This window comes from Rhinopithecus roxellana, chromosome 14, assembly GCF_007565055.1.
Source record: "Rhinopithecus roxellana isolate Shanxi Qingling chromosome 14, ASM756505v1, whole genome shotgun sequence".
In the NCBI taxonomy this organism is placed as follows: domain Eukaryota; kingdom Metazoa; phylum Chordata; class Mammalia; order Primates; family Cercopithecidae; genus Rhinopithecus; species Rhinopithecus roxellana.
The window spans coordinates 51539456-51564525 of record NC_044562.1 but is presented as its reverse complement, the minus strand read 5'-3'; the positions used below and the strand labels follow the sequence as shown (position 1 = coordinate 51564525).

Sequence of the window (25070 nt, the reverse complement as noted above, 5' to 3'; positions counted from 1 at the left end):
TCTTCACAAGCCCATCAGATCTCTGAGAACTCACTATCACAGAATAGCATGGGGGAACCACCCCCCATGATCCAATCACCCCCTACCAGGTCCCTCCCTCAACACATGGGGTTTACAGTTCGAGATGAGATTTGAGTGGGGACACAGAGCCAAACCGTATTACTGCCTATGTTGGAATCCAACTTCTACCGCTTACTAACAGTGTGACATTGGCGAGTGGCTAAACCTCTCTTTGTGTCAGCTTCTTCATCAGTAAAATTGACTTAATAACAGTATTTACCTCATAGGGCTGTTGTGACAATTAAATGCATTACTATAACTAAAGTGCTTAAAATAGTATCTGAGAATTATAAAGCAGATGTAAGTTTTGGTTATTTTGATGATCATTACTTCATACTGGTCAAAAAAAACAGGAACCACAGGTTATGTTCCTAAGTCATCTATTTACATTTGAGTGTCTTTAGGCAAGTCACTCATCAATCTTCCTGAGCCTCAGTTTCCTCCCCCATGAATTGAAGGAATAGACTTCATGACCTCAAAGATTGTACCTGGTTCTAAAATTCCAAATCTTTTAAGGAATTCTTTAAAAAAAAAAAAAAAATTAGAAACACCCATACTTTCCTCTAATTCTCCTCTAAGCACTTCAGCCCCAAATTAAGTCTTTTGGGACAATATTGTTCATATAACTCATTTAACAAATATTTTTACATATCAATTGTTTGTTCTTCACCTACTCCCACTGGGCCAGACATAGTAACTTTAGGAACAAAGGTCCACTCTTACTTCTTTGTATATAATAAACATTTATTCTTCATTTCATCCTAATGCATGTATTGAATACATGCCACGCACTGTTCTAGCTAGGCATTGAAGGAAAGATAAATAAAACCGGATTCCTGATCTCAAAGAATTCAGTATAGTAGACCAACCAATGAAACATAATTATAATATATTGTGATAAATGCAATAGTAAAGGATGGAGTGATCAAATATGCTTAGCTGGAGCTTACAAAATGATTTTTCAGAAGAAGTATGAACTAGATCTTGAAAGATAAGTAGCATTTCTCCAGATGAAACTAAAAAAATGAAACGGTTTCTTTGTAATAACATATCTCATACATATACGATGGTGCTCTTGTATTGAAATTCGATTTATTACACTGAGACTGGCAAGGCCTTGGTTTCCCAAGCAAGTGGACATCCTTCACATCAATTACCTGAAGTAGAGATGTGTCTTCAAACATCTTTCTCTTCCCCATCATGACCAGTTTATCACCAAATCCTAAATGTTACTTTCTTTTTGTTTGTTTGTTTGTTTTTGTTTTTGAGACAGACTCTCACTCTGTTGCCAGGCTGGAGTGCGGTGGTACAATCTTGGCTCACCACAACTTCCGACTCCCTGGTTCAAGCGATTCTCCTGCCTCAGACTCCCGAGTCGTTGGGATTACAGGCACACGCCACCATGCCCAGTTAATTTTTGTATTTTTAGGAGAGATGGGGTTTCACCATTTTGGCCAGGATGGTCTCGATCTCCTGACCTCACGATCCACCCACCTTGGCCTCCCAAAGTGCTGGGATTACAGGCATGAGCCATCGCGCCTGGCCCATATTACCTTCTACATTTTTTTAATTTTAAAATATTTACTTGACAAATGAAAACTGTATGTATTCAACATATACAACATGATTGAATATATATTCTATACTGATTACCACAGTTGAATGAATTAACACATCTATCACCACTCAGTTACATGTGTGTGTGTGTTGGGGGGGCGGTGAGGACACTTAAAATCTGCTCTCTTACCAAATTATAGGAGACAATATATTATTAACTATAGTCACTAGGCTGTACATTAGATCCCCAGAACATATTCATCTTACAACTTAAAGTTTGTTCTTTTTGACCACCATTTCTCCATTTCCCCTCCGCTGTATCCCCTGGCAAGCACTGTTCTACTCTCTGCTTCTACGAGTTTTACTTTTTAGATTCTACAGATAAGTAAGATTACACAATGTTTGCCTTTCTGTATTTGGATTATTTCATTTCGTGTATGTAATGTCTTCCATATTTATCTATGTTGTTACAATGGGCAGGGTTTCCTTCTTTTTATGGCTGAATAATATTCCATGGTATATATACCACATTTTCTTTATCTATTCATCTATCAATGGATACTTAAGTTGTCTTCATACCTTGGCTCTTGTGAATGTTGCTGCAATGAACATGGGTTCCACTTTTTTCTTGAATCTGCTTATTTCTCCACATCTATGCTAACTCTACCCTAGTCCAAGTCATTGTCTCTTACCTGGGCTATTTCAGTAGTATCCTAGCCAGTTTTCCTCTATCTTTTGTTGCTCTCCTCCAACATATTCTTCAAACTTTAGCTAAAACAATTAAATAGTTAAGACCAAAGCCATGAGAAGAGAGGCTGAGCAGTGTCAGAGCCCAACCAGTGTGAGGAGTGTTCCTATAAGGCGGAGAGGGTGAGTCACTGTGTATTGGAACCCGTTGAGAATGAGATGTGTATCCCTGCCAGAGAACAGCCTGGAATAGGTTGGAACCTGAGTGGAGTAAACAGAACATCTGCTCAGGTGAGCAGTCCAGTATAAGGTATGGGAACTCAAGTGTGATGAGTGGGGCAATCACACAGGGGAGGAGGAGGAGCATCAGCAATGGAAGATTGGTTATGTACACATACTCATTCAGTGATCATGAGAACCAGTTTTCTTATTGTCAGAGAGAAGAGCTACACGTATGGAAAGGAAAAACTAAAATAAATCTGACACCTGTGATATTACATTGCAATTGGAAATATTGGTGTAAACTCACAGTTTTATACATATATAAATGTGGAAGTGTATATGTGTGAGTGTGTGTGTGTGTATATATATATATACTCTACCTTGTCCACTGAGAAGACCTGGAAGCAACAGCAGCCCCAAATTATGATGCATGCCTAGCACCTAGATCTTACCATGTAAATACCATTCTTCCAAAGGACCAAGGCTTTTTAGAGAAATGGCTAGTATAATGGCTGAGCCAGGAAAAGTCCTGGATGAGCCTGGAACATCTTATTGTGCACTAAAATAAGCATACCCAAAGAATGATGGGATTGTCAAAAGGACACATAAGCCAGCTTGAAAGAATTCCCATTGGTCAAATCTAGAACTACTTAAACATCCAAATAAATGGTAATAATGGATTTTAACCCATTGAATAAAAATCCATGAATCCATAATAATATAAATTAATGAATACATTGGAAATTTGATGAGGAATAGAATATGTTCATAGAGTCTCAAAGTACCTCCTATAAAGCACTTATTAATTACAAAAGGAAAAATGTAACATTGCAGTAGAAAAGCCTCTCAGACATCTCTATAATGAAGCCATCTAAGTTAAAACTACCAACAATGAGACGAATCAAAATTTGGGGCCTGCAATGGATGGAACATAGGGTCAATTCTGTTAGATTCTTCCCAAATACATAACCTAAATCTAATCATGAAGAAACATCAGACAAACTGACACAGAAAGACACCTACAATATAATTGGCCTATATACTTCACAAACGTCAAAGTCTTAAAAGTCAAGGGAAAACTGAAGAACTGTTTCCAACCCAGGGAGACTGAAATATTAACACACTAAATTGAAACAAGTAGTTGCCAGGTAGATCTTTGTACTGCAAAGATGTTATTGGGACAATTGGCAAGACCTAAACGGGGTCCGAGGATTAGATAGTAGTAAGACATTAATGTTAATTTCTGGATTTTGATGATTCTGTTTTGGTTATGAAGGAGAATGTCCTTGTTTGTAAAAAATATAAACCAGTTTTGGGAGATAATGGGACAAGAAGTTAACAACTTACTCTCAAGTGGTTGAGGAAACAAAATTATTTGTTCTGAACATTTACCATTCTTGTAACTTTGAAATTCTTTTCCTTTTTTTTCTTTTTCTTTTTTTTTTTTTTTTTGAGACGGAGTCTTGCTCTGTCACCAAGGCTGGAATGCAGTGGCGCGATCTCAGCTCACTGCAAGCTCCGCCTCCCAGGTTCACGCCATTCTCCTGCCTCAGCCTCCTGAGTAACTGGGACTACAGGTGCCCACCACCACGCCAGGCTAATTTTTTGTATTTTTAGTAGAGACAGGGTTTCACCGTGTTAGCCAGGATGGTCTCAATCTCCTGATCTCATGACCCACCCACCTCGACCTCCCAAAATGCTGGGATTACAGGCATAAGCCACCGCGCCCAGCCCAATTTTTTTAAATTAAAGTAATAATTCAATACTGTAATGACATTCCATTGTTCAAACCCTTCTGTGGCTTCCCATTGCTCGTAGGAAAAGGTCCAAATTCCTTAAAATAAACTACATCTTGTCCCTATTCTTACATTCCCATTTTGTTGACTCTTTCCTTTTGGCTTGCTACATTCTGGTGATCTTTTTGTTCCTTTAACACCCATGTTCTTTTGAAGAATAGGAACTATGCACTTGCTGTTCAATCTGCCTAAAATATTCCCTAATTTTTTGCTATATATGTTAAATTTGTTATTTTTTATTTTTATTTTTGGTAAAACCTTTGACAAATCTTTGCCCCTAGAGTAGATCACAACATCACAACACTATGTATTCTTCCTTCATAATTACAGATTTGTTTGAATAATTGATGTGTCCTCTATTATCCTACTTATTGAGGGTAGAGCTATGTCCTTGCTCACCACAGTAACCCTAATGACTTAGCCAAGAGAACAGTATACTATTTTAATTAATAAATGAAATGTGCACTTTGGTAGGCTGAGGTGGGCAGATCACCTGAGGTCAGGAGTTCGAGACCAGCCTCACCAATATGACGAAACCCTGTCTCTACTAAAAATACAAAAATTATTTGGGTGTGATGGCATGCACCTGTAATCCCAGCTACTCAGAAGGCTGAGACAGGAGAATCGCTTGAACCCGGGAGGCAGAGGTTGCAGTGAGCCAAGATCACGCCATTGTACTCCAGCCTGGGCAATAAGAGTGAAACTCCATCTCAAAAAATAATAATAACAATAATAAATAAATGAACTGTGTAAGATTAATAAATCCATCTGTGCTCCTGACTCCATCCCTCTCATATCTGTGGCCTCTCTCTTCTGTGGCTTCCACTCAGCTTATAAACTTGCTCAAGTCTTTCCAGGCCTAAAGCATTTCCTCTTTTGAATCCACATCCTCTTCTAGTTACAAGTTTCCTTCCTCCTCTTTTCATCCAAACTTTGAACAGACTATATGTACTTGCTATTGTCCATTTCCTCAGCTCCTAGCCAATCTGTAGTCTACTACAGTCTAACTTCCAGCCTTACCATCCACCAAAATTGTACTTACTAAGGTCCCTATAACCTCCTAATTGCCAGACCTAATTAGCAAGTTGTAGTCAGTATCTTATCTGACTCACTCTAACTTCCTTGATGTTTAGTTCCTTTTGCCCATCTCTGATCATCTCGTTTTTACATCCTGTATGGGTTCTTCTTCTTCAGCCTATTTCTCAAATTAATGTTTATTCATTCAAGAAATATTTATATAGTACCTACTGAGAGGTGACAGCGTGCTGGCAGCCCTCGCTGGCTCTGGGCAACTCCTCGGCCTCAGCGCCCACTCTGGCCGCGCTGGAGGAGCCCTTCAGCCCGCGGCTGCACTGTGAGAGCCCCTCTCTGGGCTGACCCAGGCTGAAGCCGGCTCCCTCTGCTTGCAGGGCGGTGTGGGGGGAGAGGCACAGGCGGGAACCAAGGCTGCACAGGCGGGAACCAAGGCTGCGCAAGGCGCTCGCTGGCCAGCAGGACTTCCGGGTGGGCGCCGGCTCTGCCGCCCCGCACTCAAGAGTGGCGGGCGGGCGCCAGCGCCGCCGACCAGGGGCAGCAAGGGGCTTAGTACCCGGGCCAGCAGCTGCAGAGGGTGTGCCAGGTCCCCCAGCAGTGCTGGCCCTCCACTCCCCACGGGGCAGGGCTCAGGACCTGCAGCCCACCATGCCGGAGCCTCTTCCCTCCTCCTCCTCAGCTGTGGGCTCCTACCTAGGAGCGCCACCCCCTGCACCGAGGCGCCCTGTCCCATCCACCGCCCAAGGGCTGAGGAGTGCGGGCGCTCTGGGCGGGACTAGCGGGCAGTTCCACCTGCAGCCCTGGTGCCGGATCCACTAGGTGAAGCCAGCTGGGCTCTAGGGTCTAGTGGGGTCTTGGAGAATTTTTCTATCTAGCACTCTGTCTAGCTAAAGGATTGTAAACGCACCAATCAGCACTCTGTGTCTAGCTCAGGGTTTGTAAATACACCAGTCAATACTCTGTGTCTAGCCCAAGGTTTGTAAATACACCAATCAGTACTCTGTATCTAGCTAACCTAGTGGGGACTTGGAGAACTTTTCTGTCTAGCACTCCGCCTCTACCTAAAGGATTATAAATGCACCAATCAGCACACTGTGTCTAGCTCAAGGATTGTAAATTCACCAATCAGCACTCTGTCAAAATGGGTCAATCAGCTCTCTATAAAACGGACCAATTAGCTCTCTGTAAAATGGACCAATCAGCTCTCTGTAAAATGGACCAATCAGCAGGATGTGGGTGGGGTCAGATAAGCAAATAAAAAGCAGGCTGCCAAGCCAGCAATGGCAACCTGCTAGGGTCACCTTCCACACTGTGGAAGTTTAATTTTTTTTTTGCTCTTTATGATTAAATCTTGCTGCTGCTCACTCTTTAGGTCCATGCCGCCTTTATGAGCTGTAACACTCACCACAAAGGTCTGCAGCTTCACTCCAGTCAGCAAGACCACAAACCCATCAGAAGGAAGAAGCTCCAGACACATCTGAACATCTGAAGGAACAAACTCTGGACATACCATATTTAAGAACTGTAACACTCACTGTGAGGGCCCGTGGCTACATTTTTTAAGTCAGCAAGACCAAGAACCCACCAATTCCGGACACACTACCATATAGTAAGAGCAGCTAGAAACATAACAGTAAACAACATAACAGTAAATAAAATGAACAAAAATCCACTTTCATGAAGCTTAAAAAAATCTTTTCCCGTGTGTGCTTTCATTCTTGATGTTAAAATTCCCCAAGGTTTTAATCCTTGGTCCACAACTTTACTTATTCTGCACACTTTCTTTGGGTGATCTGATGATTTTTCTCCTTTTTCTCCAATCTAGACATTACCCATGAGTTTCATGCAGGATATATTCACTAAAATATGATCTAGGAACCTTGAACGAGGCATGTCCAAGTCAGAAGAACCCTTTATCTTTTCCCTAAGCAGATCTTCAGTCAGTGGGTAGTATTCAACAATGTGAAATCAGAAGTTAACCTTAAATCTTTCCTTTATTTCCCATATCCAGCCAATCACCATCTCTTCCTTTTTTTTTTTTTTTTTTTTATTCAAGACAAAGTCTTGCTCTGTCACTCAGGCTGAAGTACAGTGATGTGATCTTGGCTCACTGCAACCTCCACCTCCCAGGTTCAAGCGATTCTCTTGACTCCCAAGTAGTTGGGATTACAGGGGTGCGCCACCATGCCCAGCTTATTTTTGTATTTTTAGTAGAGATGGGGTTTCACCATGTTGGCCAGGCTGGTCTCGACCTCTTGACCTCAAGTGATCCACGCGCCTCGGCCTCCCAAAGTTCTGAGATTACAAGCGTGAGCCACTACGCCTGGCCCACCACCTCTTAAAGCATTTACCCTATTTGTCTAACATTCTCTTGTTCTTTCTCCAGTTTGTATGCTTTGCATCCTCTCTCCAATAGCTGCCAGGATGATCTAAAATACAGTCTCAGTCTCTTTTTTAAAAGCTTCATCATCACCTGAGAGGTAGAAATCTATACCTTCATCTTGGCATAAAAACCTGTCTGTGATCTGGTCCCTGCTTCATCTTCCAGTTTTCTGTTTTTCAATTTAAGATTTTGTTACAGTGTGTAACAAAATGGTTACACACTGTGTCATAATGCTTAACATCATAGTCCCTGAAGCCAGGTTGCTTAGATGTGAATAACAGTTCTCAAATATTTGCCTCTGTTTCCTCAAATGGGAAATAGGTACAATAGCCACTATCTTGTAAGATTATTTGGAAGACTAAATGAGTTACTACATGTGTGCTTAGACCAGTTCCTGAGACACATTAACTACTATTACATCACGCTGCTTCTAACACTTTTGCCTTTGTTCATTCTACTTCCTCTTCTTTCCTACCACATATTAGCTTAGCCACAGATCCTGTATGGTCTTCCAAGTTTTTAGAAGCTGACACTTGATTTACTCCCCCTGAAACTGTTACCAATCACAACTTATTTCATGTTAGGGTTGATGTTATAAGCAGGTATCCTCTAGACTCGGTTTTCTCTTTTAAAAATAGAAAATGTAGTAAATATACACTTCAGTTGTTATATTGCTGTGGGACAAAATGCAGTTTCTGTACCATTGCAGTAGGATGTCAAGGTAAGAGAGAACACGGATAACTCCCCAGTTTCTAGCTTGTATGACTCAGAATCCAGAAAATATTGTAGAAGTCTCAAATGCTTGTTGATACACACGCTTACACAAAATTGTAAATATTTTAATTTCCTTCAAGTTTCCTACTGCTTCTTCGGTCCGCTAGCCTGATACTGCAAGCAGGGTCGCTTCAAGCAAGTTCTTTCTCCGCCAAATTTCGCCTTTCGGCCTCACTCACCCATCACCCAAACAAATCCTCCAAAGCTCCGTTTTCCCTTAAAAGAGTCTCAGGGAAGTCAACCCCAAAACCCGCCCTCTGGGTTTCCCCGTCACCCTGGCAACGGAAGCAGGAAGAGGCGGGATTCGCCATCCACCGTCCCCGCCCAAGGGAGGCACCAGCCGCATTGGTGAGGGGGCGCGGGCGGCTTGGCCTGTGCACTTCCCTCAGCTCCGGGTTGGAGCCGGAGCCGGAGCCGGATCCCGCGCACGCGGCCACGTCAACCTAAACTTACACCGCCCTCTCCACCCCACTGCCGCCGCCGCGCCGGCTAGGCCCGCAGCGAGTCTCCCAGGCAGCGTCCTCCACGCCTTTCCCACAATGCTCCGCGCCAGGCCCCGCCCCGACTCGCGTTGGAGACCGGCGCGTGAGGAGCTGACCGGTGCCGGCCGCGCGCTAGTAGTGGCCAGTGGGGCTGGACCTTCCCCATCCCGTGCGCGCGGCTGGGCCGTCGGAGAGTGCGTGTGCTTCCCTCCCGCACGCGGTGCTTGGGCTCGGCCAGGCGGGGTCCGCCGCCAGGGTTTGAGGATGGGGGAGTAGCTGCAAGGAAGCGACCCCGCGATGGCAAGGTGGGCATGGGCCCGGGGCCAGGGCTTTGCTGGAGCCGGTGGTGGCCGGGGCCCTCCGGTCAGGGAGGGGCGGAATGGCTGAGCGCCTGAACCCCCCTTCCTCTGCGCTCCTATGACCTGGGTGTTGTGTTCTCGCTCCCCACTTTCCTCCTCACTGTTATCCACACCACCCTTTCTCTGCCCAGTGGTTCCCTTTCAGTTACTTACACTTTCTGCCTGAGTCCGACCTGAGACTTCAGACACCAGCGACTCCTGACAGCTCTGTTCCTCCGTGTCTCCATCTTTCCCCGTCTCCCCTGTCCCACTCCGCAGTGATGGCAGAGCGCGAAAGCTTTAGCCTTGCATTTACCTGGCGCTTCCACCTGCCCAGTAGCTCGGGCCACGGGCAGTTCGGTCACCCCCACGCTAAGAACAACCCCTGGGCGAGAAAGGGTTGATTGAGACTATGGCCTCTCTTTTTCTGATGGTTGTTTTCTTGTTTGGATACTTGTTAATCTCTACATCATTATATTTTTCAAAGGTATATTTTTGTGGAATGAAAAGGAAGTATTAGAAATGAACTGAAGATCATTCACAGGTAAAGAGAAGAATTTAAAAATAGACATTTAGGATTAGATGAAAAACAGAAATGAGGTGCAAGGAGAGTTAGATTTTTCAAAGCATTAGGAGATCTTTGGAACTAAAATATAGTGGTTGAAATGTGATATGATGAAGTAATGATTGTTTTTGCCCTGCAGAGAGTATGTCTAACCTGTTCCCTTCTCTTTTTGTTTTTTGTTTTTACTTACACCAAACATGAACTTTGCAATAAAATTACACCGGTAACTTACAATTATTTTTCTACTCTTTTTAGAAAATGGCCTCTGCTTAAATTCAATATAAGCACCTGAGAAAACTCCGGGAAAAAGATCGACTGCTGTGTAGATTGTCTATTATAACAATATACTTCACTGCCATTTCTGGTAGGGTTATATGAAAAATAAAGAACCCTATATTTCCTTCTAGTCCCTCACAAGGACATTTCCTACAAGTGAATTCTGCTGAAAATGAAAATTAGACAGCTTTAGGGGGTAAAGAAGTAGCTAAAAGGAAGAACTATTAAAGGCAAAGCTAAAACTGAGTAGAAAGAGGAAGGACATGTAGCTTATTGCCACCTTTGTGTTCTGGTGCTCGTCAGAGGTCTTTTCTCAATGTATAAATTCCTGAGTGTGTGTTCTAGCTAGTTACTACCACTCATGACCTTTTATCTGCTATCTTCAGTGATTTCACAAATCTAACTACATGAACGTAGAAAGAACGTGGGGCATTCACACTGATTTGCCATTTAATCGAGATTGTATTGCTGACCATGTTCTTTGATAAATACATTGTGCTATTATTGTTTAGTTCAAAATGTATTTTAACTGCCTGCTTTTCTTTCTTAGATTAATATTTTTGGGGACAGATTTGTGATGCTTGATTCACCCTTGAAGTAATGTGGACAGAAGTTCTCAAATTTGCATATTACATCAACTAGAACCAGCAGTGAATCCTAATGTTCACTTAAATAAAAACTTGCATAAGAAGGAGAATGGGAGTCTGGTTAAATAAAGATGACTATATCAGAGACTTGAAAAGGATCATTCTCTGTTTTCTGATAGTGTATATGGCCATTTTAGTGGGCACCGATCAGGATTTTTACAGTTTACTTGGAGTATCCAAAACTGCAAGTAGTAGAGAAATAAGACAAGCTTTCAAGAAATTGGCATTGAAGTTACATCCTGATAAAAACCCGGTAGGTAAACGTTTGTTTTTAAAAATATTTGATTTTATTTTTAGTACATTTTGATATTTATTTAAATTGCTTTAAATGATCAAATGCTTAAGAATAATCACATGTCAAAATTATAATTCAACTTGTATGCTAGAAACAAAAGCACCAAAATGTTATGGATTATTTTGGATTATTTAGGAATGTCAGCACCAAAAATTCAGTTCCCTCTTAATTTGTGGACGAATTTCCAACAATTCTGTTGAAGACATTAACCCCAAAACAAACGATAATATCCATGAAGTAGTTGAAGTAGTTTTCTTATTAAAGTAGGTTAAGATCAAGTATTTTAGAACAGTTGCAAAAAATATTTTTTTAAAACTCAAGAGGGTATGACTTGCTAAAAATAGAAGTAGTAGCTAATAATAGCATGTTTTAACTTTGACTGTTTTCTTCCATGCACAAGTCCACAAACCAGTTAGAAAGTTTTATAAATTAATACTTGAGAGCAGCTGAATATAATGCCAGTCATAAATATTTATGTACCAATAACGTAAATCTTTCAAAACTAAATTCATTTGAATTTTTATGGTGTTTTTGTAATTAATTGGTTATGTCTTAATGAGATTTACCATTCATCATGAACAAGCAGAAGATGTAGTTATAATTTTTTCTAGGTAGAAGTTTTAAAATAGGATTATTTCATTGCATAAAGCTGAGCAAGAAAAACAATATTTCTTTAAAACCCTTCTTTAGTTGATTGTCTTTTCCTGAGATCCACATTTAAGATTTTTTTTAAGTTTTTCTTTAAAATTTCAAATAATGATTTTTAAGTTTCCATATAAAAGATAGTAGATCTTCTATCATCCAAGTATTATTTAAATGAAAGCATCCTTCAGAGACAAATTTTATGAAGCACAGTAACAAGGAAGAAACATTTCCAATCCAATTTTGGATTGTTTTCTGAGACAGGTTCTCACTCTCTTGACCAGACTGGAGTGCAGTGACGCCATCTCGGCTTAGTGCAACTTCTGCCTCCCAGGCTTAAGCGATTCCCCTGCTTCACCCTCCCAAGTAGCTGGGATTACAGTCGTGCGTCACTACTGCCCAGCTAGTTTTTGTGTTTTTAGTAGAAATGGGGATCTCACCATGTTGGCCAGGCTGGTCTCGATCTCCTGACCTCAAATGATCCACCCTCCTCGGCCTCCCAAAGTAGTGGAATCAGTTTTGGGGTGTTTTCTGATATTGGCTTTTATGTAATTATTTGATGGATTGGGACACATCCTTTTTTAATAAGTTGATCTTGCCTTAAATAGAAAAATAACCTATAAATGTATTGATTTATAATTGTTATGGGAGCAATAAATATGAAATTAAGAGTTTCAACAGGCTTATTAGTTTCACTCAGCTGCATTTTTTAGGAAAAATAACTTACATGGTCTGATAACGTTTGTCAACCTTTTCAAGAGTCAATTATTATTTCATTACTTTTCTTACTTTTTTTTTTTTTTGAAGATTATAGTTTCTCAAAAAATACTTCATTTCAACCCATGGTAACTCATGTCATGTTGTATTACCCCTCCTCATGTTGGTATGTGGTCTCCCAGAAGTCACTAGATTAATTAAACCTACATATATTTTTTGAAGAAACTTGGATTGTGTATCTGAAATAATTGTATTATATCTAATATTTTTTACCAGAATAACCCGAATGCACATGGTGATTTTTTAAAAATAAATAGAGCATATGAAGTACTCAAAGATGAAGATCTACGGAAAAAGTATGACAAATATGGAGAAAAGGGACTTGAGGATAATCAAGGTGGCCAGTATGAAAGCTGGAACTATTATCGTTATGATTTTGGTAAGGTGATACGATACTACTTATGAAATGTTTTTTATCTGAGTAAAAGAAAAGTGAATTCTGTTTCACCACTTAGGTTATATATTTAATATGTGTCACTTTGATTAGCTCCTTTTAATTTGCTGTGGAGTGAAATTTAAAAGGAAAGTCAGTGGGTATACAAAGATGATCTGTACAGATATGAAGTTGTATTGGTCAAATCTTGTTAAATACTTTTAAAATAAGGATTGTTATTTAATAAAAAATACGCATTCATGGACTGCATAATGACATTTCACTTAGCAATGGATTATATGTAGGAAATTGGTCCCATGAAATTATAATACCATATTTTTACTGTACCTTTTCTATGTTTAAATACAAAGATACCATTGTGTTACAGTTGCCTACAGTATTCAGCAGTAACATGCTGTACAGGTTTGTAGCCTAGGTGTGTAGTAAGGTATGCTATCTAGGTTTGCGTAAGTACACTGTGTGATGTTTTTGCAACAGAATTCCCTAACAACATATTTCTCAGAATGTGTCCCCGTTAGTAAGTGATGTATGACTATATATTTGTATTAGGGGTAGTTAAATATTTTTTTCAGTATTTTTTAGTATTGAGTAATATTTCTTTCAATATATTTTAGAGCATCATATTTTCCAAGAAAGGCTAAACTTTAATAATGATCTCTTCAACAGAAATGCTATCCTTCTCATATGGAACCCTTATTGATGTTTTAAGGTGTTTTGGCCTTCGGTTGACATTAAGGTCAATACCTTGAAACATTATCAATAAAGATTCCATATGAGAAGGACGAAAGGTGTTCTTTTTCTTAAACATGAAGGAAAAAATAAGGTGGAAGGAGGAAACAAAGTAAAGGAACCAAGGAAGAAAGAATGTAAACACACAGTATTTTAAATTTATATCTGAAGGATTTGCTTTTAGTAAATATAAATTTTCTTTTCAAAATAGTATTTTCAAGTATATTCTCTACACCTTGATAGTCTATATCAAGAGTTAGCAGACTACGTTTCATAGGCCAAATCTGGCTTGCCATTTGCTTTTATAAATAAAGTTTTATTGGAATGCAATTACATTCATTTGTGTACATAACATATATGACTTCTTTCACAGTTTGAGAGCAGAGTTGAGAAGTTGTGATAGAAGCCATACATCCCACAAAGCCTAAAAAAGTTATATTTACTAAATATTTGTGTCTGCCTCTGCAGATATTCTAAACTTTTTAGCAGAAGATATTCTAACATGATACCATGTATTAAAAACCATATAATCTGAAAACTGAATGAGGTCTGTAGTCTAGTTAACAGTGTACCACTCTCAATTTCCTGGTTTTTGATATTGTACTGTAGGTAATTAACATGTCGCCATTAGAGGAAGGTGAGTAAAAAGTACATAAGAGTCTATATTTTTGCACCTTCCTGAATCCAATTATTTTTAAAAACATAATATAAATTTTCTATGGAGATGAAATTTTGTGAATATTAGGAACTACCACACACACACCTATGAGAGTCTGTATCAAAATTCTAGTATCTTTAGATCACCCTAAATATATTGATAGTATTATTTACTTTTTTTTCACTTAGGTTGTTGCATATTCTCTTAAGTTTGAGGTTTAATATAGTAGTTTGATTTTTTTGATGATTAAAACGAGTAATCTATTTTTATGTGGCAATTTATATAGTGAAGTTTTGATTTTAGAATTTTTATATACTTTTAAAATTAGGTATTTATGATGATGATCCTGAAATCATAACATTGGAAAGAAGAGAATTTGGTAAGTTTGTGGGCTTAAGGTTTTATGAAACTTAATACAAGTTCGATCTCATCTGAAACTCTTGGGGATATATATGTTTGAAATTTAGAAATCTTTTGGATTCTTGAACAGTAATAATAATGTAATATACTGTATATTAAATATTTCTAGCAGAATGTGGGGAAGTGTACCATAATAAAAACATTAATATTTCTTTAGCAAAATGTGTGAGTATATACTAAATAAAAGAAATTTAAAAATCAGTTCAGATCAGGTTTGGATGCCAAGTGAGCTTGCTACAAACTTACAGCATATTTCTTAGAGCTTTTTGATTTAGAGTTTTTGATAAAAGTATAGTTATTTTGGAAGTAGATTTAATTTGGCAACTTGTGTGAAATGCCCATAAAAATACAGTTCTGCATTTTCCATTGCATTTAAGAAAATTGTATACCAGAATAGATTCTTATACTTTCATTCCTTTGTACAGTAATAATAGGTTTATTTTTTATACTTCAAAGCAATAAATTATACTTCAAATTTCAATTTTATATTACTCTATCATAATTGCATTTAATTTGGAAAACTAAAATACGGACGGGCGCAGTGGCTTACACCTATAATCCCAGCACTTTGGGAGGCCAAGGCGGGCGGATCACTTGAGATCAGGAGTTAGAAACCAGCCTACTCAACATGGGGAAAACCCATCTCTACTAAAAATACAAAAATTAGCTGGGCGTAGTGACACCCACCTATAATCCCAGCTACTTGGGAGGCTGAGGCACAAGAATCGCGTGAATCTGGGAGTCGGAGGTTGCAGTGAGCCATGATGGCACCACAAAAAAAAAGAAAACTAAAGTAGCCTACCAGTCACAAAAAATACATATAAATCTATATAATGTTTTTCATATATTATTATCGTTGAAAATTTATTACAGCTACTTGATTTTATACAGTTCGTTCCTTCTAAGCAAGGGTGGCTTTTTTTGTTTTTTTTTTTTTGAGACGGAGTCTTGCTTTGTCGCCCAGACCAGAGCGCAGTGGCACAAATTTGGCTCACTGCAACCTCTGCCCCCTGGGTTCAAGCGATTCTCCTGCCTCAGCCTCCCGAGTAGCTGGGATTGCAGGTGCCCACTACCATGCCCACCTAATTTTTGTATTTTTAGTAGAGACATGGTTTCACCATGTTGGCCAGGCTGGTCTCGAACTCCTGACCTCAGGCGATCCATCCACCTTGGCCTCCCAAAGTGCCAGGATTACAGGCATGAGCCACCACGCCTGGCCAAGGGTGGCATTTTAATCTTAATTTCTACATCATGCTGGTAAGCTCCACATATAAAATAGCTGTTCAATGTGTTACTTTGTCAAAAGCCTTCTACAAGAACACTTGAACATGTTCTAAGTGAATAGAAAAATATATCTTTCCTATATTCTGCAAATAAAATAAGACAGTTTGATTCATTTGCATTGTTAATAGATTAATGCTCATGTCACAAGCTGGTAGAATCATAACTCTGTTGTGTGAGTTATATAAACCTATACCTGTTCCTGTGTGGTTTTTATTGTCTCTCATCTCCCAATACATCAGTAAGTGTTTTGTGAACCAGTGAGTCAGAAACACATTGGAATTACAGGTAGAGGAACTGAACAAAACTTGCAAGCTTACTAATCCATGAGTCTACCTAGAATGAGACTTCACTGATAATTATATTGTGTATGGGTTCATGCTTTTTCAGATGTGTCACTATGCAGAAAAGCTTAAGAACTGCTAATAGTTCATATAGAACCCTAAATGGTAGTTCAAGATAAATTGCAGCCACAAAACTTCAGAGATAATTCATAAATAATGAACCTTGCTTGATGAGAGGAATGAGCAGGAGCATTGTTGTGATAGAGAAGGACCCTCTAGCAAAGCTTTCCCAGGCATTTTTCTGCTAAGCAGATGGTATCATTTCTGACTCTCTAGAAAGTCAACAAGCAAATGCCTTCTAAGCTCTTCTATTATATTTAGCATAGGTTAAGTAGGTTTAGTCAATTCTGACAGCTACTTTAAACTCTGAAAGAATAAAATAAGAGACCTACATAATATAGTAAGGATTGTGGGGATTAAATGTAATCTAAGGCCTAAGTAAGACATTACCTTGGAAAATCATTTTGTTTGAAAAGATTGAGTTTTTTTTTTAACAATTCAAAACATTAATATTTACTAAAATTATAGATTTGAACAACATGTAGTATCTAGCCAATAGTACATTTTATATTTTATCTGTAAAATGACCTGATGCAAGTTACAAATTTTACTCACTTAAAAAATTTAACATTGTAAAAATGAGCTTTCACATTCAAGATAAAAAGACGAGGATAATTTGCTTTGGGTTAAAGGATTTCCATATAATTCCATGTTAAAATTAGTTATTTTAAAATAAAAATTTCAGAAATTACCATAACACATTAAATCATACATGGTATTCTAAATATGTGCAATTAATTCAGACTAATTAGAAACAGGTGCAGGACTCAGCGTTCACCTACATTTCAAGTATAAGATAGACCTGTGGGAAAACAGTTCATCTGTACATTACAGGCAAAGTAATTAGACTTTACTTTCCTAACAGAAGCTATTAACTATAGTTTTATGTGTATTAACAGACAATACCTGTAGTCGTATAGTTTAGAAGTGGAACGTTGCATTTTGAAATGTAATTCTATTCTGGGTCACTGTTAAGCACAACATCCCATTGAGCTGTGATGATACAGTATGAAAAATATTTTAACTTTATTCTTATTACTCAGCAATCAGTGGGACCTTGGCAAATATGAGAAGTGCTCCATGGAGACAAAGTACAAGTATACCTCATTTTATTAGACTTTGCTTTATTGCACTTCACAGATAATGCCTTTTTCTTTCTTTTTTTTTTTTTACAAATTGAAGGTCTTTAGCAAAACCCTATATCAAGCAAGTCTGTCAGCTCAACATGTTTCCAATAGCATGTGCTCACTTCATGTTTCTGTGTCACATTTTGGTATCCAAACTTTTTCACTATTATTCTGTCTGTTACGATGATCTCAGTCAGTGATCTTTGATGTTACTATTGTAATCATTTTGGAGTGTGCCCATAGGATGGCAGACTTAATGTTTGTGTCTATTCTGACTGCTCCCTCCTCCTTCTCCCTTTTCTCTCTCTCTTCTTGGGCCTCCCTACTCCCTGAGATAAAACATTACTGAAATTAAGCCAATTAATAACTACAGTGACCTCTAAGTGTTCAAGTGGAAGAGATGCATGTCTCTCATTTTAAATCAGAAGCTAGAAATGGTTAAGCTTAGTGCGGGAGGCATATCAAAACCCAAGATAGGCTAAAAGGCCTCTTTTGCTCGTTAAATTTATAAATGCAACATAGAAAGTAAACGTGCTACTCCAGTGAACACGCTAATGATAAGAACACAAAACAGCCATATTGCTAACGTGGAGATTGTCTTAGTGGTCTGGGCAGACGAGATGATCCACAACATCCCGTTAGCAAAAGCCTAACCAAAGAAAGGCCTAATTCTTTCCAATTTTTTGGAGGCTGAGAGAGATGAGGAAGCTGCAGAAAAAAGTTTGAAGCTAGAAGAGGTTGGTTCATGAGGTTTAAAGAAAGTAGCCATCTCCATAACATCAAAATACAAGATGAAGCAGCAAGTGCTGACATAGAAGCTGCAGCAAGTTTTCCAGAAGATCTACCTAAGATCATTGATGAAGATGGCTATACTAAACAACAAATTCTCAGTGTAAATGAGACAGCCTTCCATTGGAAGATGCTATCTGGGACTTTCATAGCTAGACAGAAGTCAATGCCAAGCTTCAACGGATGGGCTGACTCTTGTTAGGGGCCAGTGCAGTTGGTAACCTTAAGTTGAAACCAGTGCTCATTTTACGAAAAACCATTAAGAATTAGGCTAAATCGGCTCTGCTCTGTAAATGTAACAACAAAGCCTGGATGACAGCACATTATTTTATGAATATTTTAAGCTTTCCGTTGAGACGTACTACACAGAAAAAAAGATTTCTTTGGAAATATTAGTACTCATTGACAGTGCACCTAGTTACCCAAGAGCTCTGATGGAGATGTACAAAGAGAATAATGTTTTTTCCCATGCCTGTTAACACAGTATCCATTCTGCAGCCCATAGATCAAGGAGTAATTTCGACTTTCAAGTCATACTCTCTAAGAAATACATTTCACAAGACTCTACCTGTCATAGATAGTGATTCCTCTGATGGATCCAGGCAAAGTAAATTGGAAACCTTCTAGAAAGGAGTTGCCATTCTAGTGTCATTAAGAACATCTGTGATTCATGGAAGGAGGTCAAAATATCAGTGTTACAGGCATTGGGAAGAAAGTCATTCCAACCTTCATGGATGACTTTGAGGGGTTCAAGGCTTCAGTGGAGGAAGTAACTGCAGATGTGATAGAAATAGCAAGAGAACTGGAGCCTGATTATGTGACTGAATTACTGCAATCTCATCATAAAATGTGGGGCGGTGAGGAGTTGCCTCTTACAGATGACCAGAGAAAGTGGTTTCCTGAGATGGAACCTACTCCTGGTGAAGGTCCTGTAAACAATGTTGATATGACAACAAAGGATTTAGAATATTACATAAACTTGGTTGATAAAGCAGCAACAGGGTGTTTGAGGCCAATTTTGACTCCAATTTTGAAAGAAGTTCTGTGGGTCAAATGCTATCAAACAGCATTGCATGCTTCAGAGAAAATCTTTCAGGAAAGGAAACATCAGTCAATGTGGCAAACTTCTTTGTCTCATTTTAAGAAATTGCCACAGCCACCCCAACTTTAACCACCACCATGATCAGTCAGCACCCATCAACATGACATGCATGACTTGCTGAAAGGCTCAAATGACTGTTAATGTTAGCATTTTTTACCAATAAAGTTATTTTTTGTTCCTTGGTTTGTTTGGGTTTTTTTTTTTTTAAGAGATAGGGTCTCACTCTATCATCCCAGCTGGAGAGTTCAGCAGCAGGATAATAGCTCACCACAGCCTTGAACGCCTGGGCTGAAGCGATCCTGCCACCTCAGTCTCCTGACTAGCTGAGACTGCAGGCACGTGTCACCATGCCCAGCTATTTTTGTAGAGACAGGATCATGCTGTGTTGCCCAGGCTGGTCTCAAACTCCTGGGCTCAAATGATCCTTCTGCCTCAGCCTCCCAAAATGCTAGGATGACAAGCATGAGCCACTGTGCCCAGCCTATTTTTTAATTAAGGTATGTACATTGTTTTTTTGTTGTTGTTGTTAGACATAATGCTCTTACAAAATAGATTATAGTATAGTGTAAATATAACTTTTTTATGCACTGGAAAACCAGAAAATGTGTGTGACTCCTTTATAGCGATACTTGCTATGTTGTGATTTGGAAACAAACCCGCAATATCTGAGGTATGCCTGTTAGCAGGGTGGGAGACATTTTCACTACAAACAAAGTTTTATGTCAAATACCATTCAAATTTGTTTTACAGCATATTTTTATTTAAGACTTATGAACAGTAATACCTTGTGTAATTATTGCTTTCTATTTTTATATAAAAATACCTCATTACTTGTTTATAGCTGATAAGATAATCCCTTCTTGCATTAAAGTTTGCATTAATTCTATTAATATTTTTACCTAAATTTGTACTGGCTTGTGGTCTAAACCAATATGGCAATTTTTTCCACCACCTCTATACAATGGTCGTTTGCCAGACTTTGAAAACACTGCCAAAGAACAGCTAATAGTTCTGAATTATACACCTTGCCTGTAATGTACAGATTAACTGTTTTCCCACAGCTCTATCTTATACTTGAAATGTAGATGAACCCTGAGTCCTGCACCTGTTTCTAATTAGCCTGAATTAGTTGCACATATTTAGAATACCATGTGTGATTTAATGTCTTACTGTAATTTCTGAAATTTTTATTTTAAAATAACTAATTTTAACATGAAATTATATGGAAATCCTTTAACCCAAAGCAAATTACTCTCGCCTTTTTATCTTGAATGTGAAAGTACATTTTTACAATGTTAAATTTTTTAAATGAGTAAAATTTGTAACTTGCATCAGGTCATTTTACAGATAATGTAAAATGTACTATTAGCTAGATATTATATGTTGTTCAAATCTGTAATTTTAGCAAATATGTATTAATGTTTTGAATTGTTAAAAAAAAAAAAAAAAACCTCAACCTTTTCAAACAAAATGATTTTCCAAGGTAATGTCTTATTTAGGGCTTAGATTAAATTTAATCCCCACAATCCTTACTATATTATGTAAGTCTCTTATTCTTTCAGAGTTTAAAGTAGCTGTCAGAATTGACTAAACCTACTTAACCTATGCTGCATATAATAGAAGAGCTTAAATCTCAGTCACTCTATTTGTCTTCTTTATTTCTTTCGTGCACACACACTCTTATGTGAGGTTTGGCTGCTGTTTCTTGTGCTGTCACTTTTTACAACTTTATGGCCATATTTATCTTGCAGTTTGAGGCTGCTGCTTTTTCAAGTGTGGGCATAGGAGAGTTTTTTTAAAAAGTTACTGTTGGTTTAACATTTGAAAATGTTTCTCGTGGAAAAAAATTTTTTTAATTTTTTAAGAATGTCATTTATGTAGAAGATATAGAAAAAAATTACACAGAAAATGAGAAAGACAATATGAAAATTTTATGACTTATTAAAATTCTGATCTCCACAAAAAGTTAACTAAAATATGCATGAACCTTTAGTAAATAATTCTAAGTTGTTTCCGTTTTATTTATTTTTAGATGCTGCTGTTAATTCTGGAGAACTGTGGTTTGTAAACTTTTACTCCCCAGGCTGTTCACACTGCCATGATTTAGCTCCCACAGTACGTATTTTTCACATTCCCATTACTAGTTTTATTTCTAATTGATCTGCAATTTATGTGTTAGAATTTTTTTTCCATGAATAGTAGTTATCAAAAATAATTATCAAATACTTTCAAATGTCTAATTTAAAAATGTATAGCTTGGAGTGTGTTCAAGGGAAGAAAAGTGGTCTCATCAGAGAAATATGTTTTCTTTTTCTCTCATAGTGGAGAGACTTTGCTAAAGAAGTGGATGGGTTACTTCGAATTGGAGCTGTTAACTGTGGTGATGATAGAATGCTTTGCCGAATGAAAGGAGTCAACAGCTATCCCAGTCTCTTCATTTTTCGGTCTGGAATGGTAAGGGATAAAGTTAGCCTTTTTTAAATTCGTGAAACATTATGACAAGTTAAATACTAGAGAAAATACAGTATGTGGAATTTGCAGAACATTTTAAGTCCTGTTTTAGGTGCCATCTCACTGGTCTTCTGTGATAATAAACATTCTGGATTATGAATTTTTTTTTTTTTTTGAGACAGAGTCTTGCTCTGTCACCCAGGCTGGAGTGCACTGGTCGATCTAGGCTCACTGCAAGCTCCACTTCCCATGTTCACGCCATTCTTCTGCCTCAGCCTCCCAAGTAGGTGGGACTACAGGCGCCCGCCACCTCACCTGGCTAATTTTTTGTGTTTTTAGTAGAGATGGGGTTTCACTGTGTTAGCCAGGATGATCTCTATCTCCTAACCTCATGATCCGCCCGCCTCGGCCTTCTAAAGTGCTGGGATTACAGGCGTGAGCCACCGCGCCCCGCCTGGATATTTTTAAACCCCATTACTTTGTGTTTTTGTTTTTGTTTTTGTTTTGAGACGGAGTCTCACTCTGTTGCCCAGGCTGGAGTGCAAGGGCGTGATCTCGGCTCACTGCAGCCTCTGCCTCCTGGGTTCAGGCAATTTTGCCTCAGCCTTCCGAGTAGCTGGGACTACAGGCACCCGCTCCTACGCCTGGCTAATTTTTGTATTTTTAGTAGAGACGGGGTTTCGCTGTGTTGGCCAGGCTGGTCTTGAACTCCTGACCTCAGGTGATTTGCCCACCTCAGCCTCCCATAGTGCTGGGATTAAAGGCGTGAGCCATGGTGCCCAGCCAAACACCATTGACTTTGCTATATTTTAAAATTAAATGTTTGCCAATTTCAGTTTCTGTCTTAAGGAACATAATTTATACAATATGTATATTGTATTTTTTAGTTTACAAAGTATTTTACAAGTATTGTCTCATTGAATGTAAAGCTCTGATATCTTTTTTCTTAGTTTCCAGTGATGAAACTGAAACCATTATAAATGGTATTATTAAAATGTCTTCCATAGAATCTGTGCTGTCAAGATTATCAGGATATCATTTGGAAATACATTCTGCTATTGAGAAATAGAACTTTGCTGCATTATTCAAGAAAATATAAAAATCAAACTCTTTGGTATTATTTTTACTGAGTTTTTAAAAGAAAAAGTAAAAGATGTTTCTCTTCTTCCAAAAACCAATAGGCCCCAGTGAAATATCATGGAGACAGATCAAAGGAGAGTTTAGTGAGTTTTACAATGCAGCATGTTAGAAGTACAGTGACAGAACTTTGGACAGGTAATTTTATTTTCTTAATTTGCTTGATTTTCAGGGTATTTTGAAATTAGTATTTTGTTTTTAATGGCAATATTAACATTTTGGTCATAGTATTGAAATTTTAAAGTGTCTTTTCCATGTTTCTTAGAAGGGAATTGTGTCATTTACTCTGAACTCTGCTGAATTTAACAAACTAATTAGATTTGTACAGAAACTGAAACTATTGAGATATGGGAAATGGATATGAGATAGGGCTAGGGTAAGAAGACATCTCTCAAAGTGCAACTAAATATTTTGTAATACAAAGTGTTTCATTGCTTTTTTAAGTATGCTTATCAGTCAGTAAATTCAAACCTATTCTGTTTAAAGTTTAAAAATGCTTCTAATCTTAGGCTTTTAACTCATTAACTGCCTTTAGGCAGATTAAGCTATCCAGGAAATAATAGTATTCGTGGCTCAAAATGTTCATTTTATTCATTGAGTAAAGTTACATGTCAGAAACTATTAAATAGTAGGACTGCAGTAGTAAAATACATAATCCTTGCCTTCAGTGACTTCATTAGTGAGGAAAACATTAGTAAACAATTAAAATGCAATATAGTAACTATTGTTATAGAGCTTAAGGAAGCATAACATATGTAAAACAACCTGGTTGGGGAAAAGAGAGTTAGAAAATACTTCTTGAAAGAAGTCATTTCTAATCTGTCATGAAAATGAATAGGAAACCTTAGTAGATCACTGTGTATTTGGGGAACTGGCAATACTTCATGAATCTGACAAAAAGATGAATAATTGGGTCAAGTGGTATGGAGAAATACAATATAGCTGGCTGAATAGGTAGACAAAGCTCAAGTCACAGGGGCCTAACTTGCCAATTTGAGTTTTTTTCTTAATGAAATAATGAATTTAGGTTTTATATGATGAAAAAATTGGAGAGCCATTGAAGGAATTTGTCATACTCAAGAGTATCTTTGGAAAGATAACTGGTAAAACTCAGAGTGGATTAGAAGAGGGTGAGATTAGAAAGGAAAAATTACTTAGAAGACTGTTTCCATTAGTAAAGGAGTAATAGGTGATCAGAATTTGCTTTTTTTTTTTTTTTTAAGGAAATTTTGTTAACGCCATACAAACTGCTTTTGCTGCTGGTATTGGCTGGCTGATCACTTTTTGTTCAAAAGGAGGAGGTAATATTTTTTAATTTTGTTGGAATGAAGAGAACATGACATTTAAATTTTCAGTGACAGTTTTAAGTATGCTACTATAATTAATTATTAAGTACTTGAAACTACAGTGTATGCCCAAGATTGCAATTGTTTTTCTTAATGAATATTTGCCTTTTTCATTATTTTACACATGAGGTTATTCATTTTTTATTGTTTTTTAATGTAATTTTACATTCAATTTTTTAATGTAATTCGTTTTTTAATGTTCTTAGGTTTAGTGGACCACTTTTTCAGCTTAAATAGACTCATGATAAATTGTACCTTCAGGTAGCCACAGATGTTATTTGATAATTCGCAAAAATAACTAGTTGTTTACATCCCAAAATAATTTTTTGGAAATATGGACTTTGCTTCATGCTTATATATATCTCTCAAACGTACATAGATTTGCCTCATACAATTATATATTTGAAGATGACAGCTTCTTCTAGGAACCTTTCCTTGAATAAATTATGTTGAAAATTCAGTACTCTGCATAGCAAGCCACAAACTGTAACTGTGTTCAAACAGTGTGGTTGGTTAAAAATTGGTCCAAGATAACAAAATATTGTAACTCAATGTATTTGCATGTATTTAATCCCATCATGAGTCTTTTCCCCACATTTCATCTCTCAGCCTTCATGCTGTTATATCGAAACGGTATTGCCTTTTAACTAAAATCAACCCATTACCCCATCCTGTAAGTCCTATGCAAGGAAGACACTG

At 37.9% G+C, this 25070-nt stretch overlaps 2 protein-coding genes across 6 annotated transcripts in view; one reads left to right on the top strand and one right to left on the bottom strand.

Annotated features, from left to right (window-relative positions):
- The window catches only part of PDE1A (phosphodiesterase 1A), a 601081-nt gene extending 595463 nt beyond the window's left edge, over window positions 1-5618 (bottom strand). Inside the window, exon 1 of the mRNA XM_030916641.1 lies at window positions 5571-5618. The gene's annotated coding sequence lies outside the window, so the exon portion shown is untranslated. The remainder of the gene's footprint in view (window positions 1-5570) is intronic.
- A 3179-nt stretch (window positions 5619-8797) lies between these two features.
- The window catches only part of DNAJC10 (DnaJ heat shock protein family (Hsp40) member C10), a 55080-nt gene continuing 38807 nt past the window's right edge, over window positions 8798-25070 (top strand). For 2 of the 5 annotated variants that reach the window (XM_010357181.2, XM_010357185.2), the window contains exons 1-9: window positions 8798-9298; window positions 9819-9875; window positions 10723-11072; window positions 12750-12912; window positions 14643-14693; window positions 21470-21552; window positions 21760-21891; window positions 23070-23163; window positions 24249-24326. In XM_010357181.2, coding sequence (XP_010355483.1) covers window positions 10869-11072; window positions 12750-12912; window positions 14643-14693; window positions 21470-21552; window positions 21760-21891; window positions 23070-23163; window positions 24249-24326 — 805 coding nt within the window. In that variant the 5' untranslated portion in view covers window positions 8798-9298; window positions 9819-9875; window positions 10723-10868. Of the gene's footprint in view, window positions 9299-9818; window positions 9876-10151; window positions 10261-10722; window positions 11073-12749; window positions 12913-14642; window positions 14694-21469; window positions 21553-21759; window positions 21892-23069; window positions 23164-24248; window positions 24327-25070 lie in introns of all 5 variants that reach the window. The other 3 variants (XM_010357182.2, XM_010357183.2, XM_010357184.2) reach the window with 3 other exon arrangements.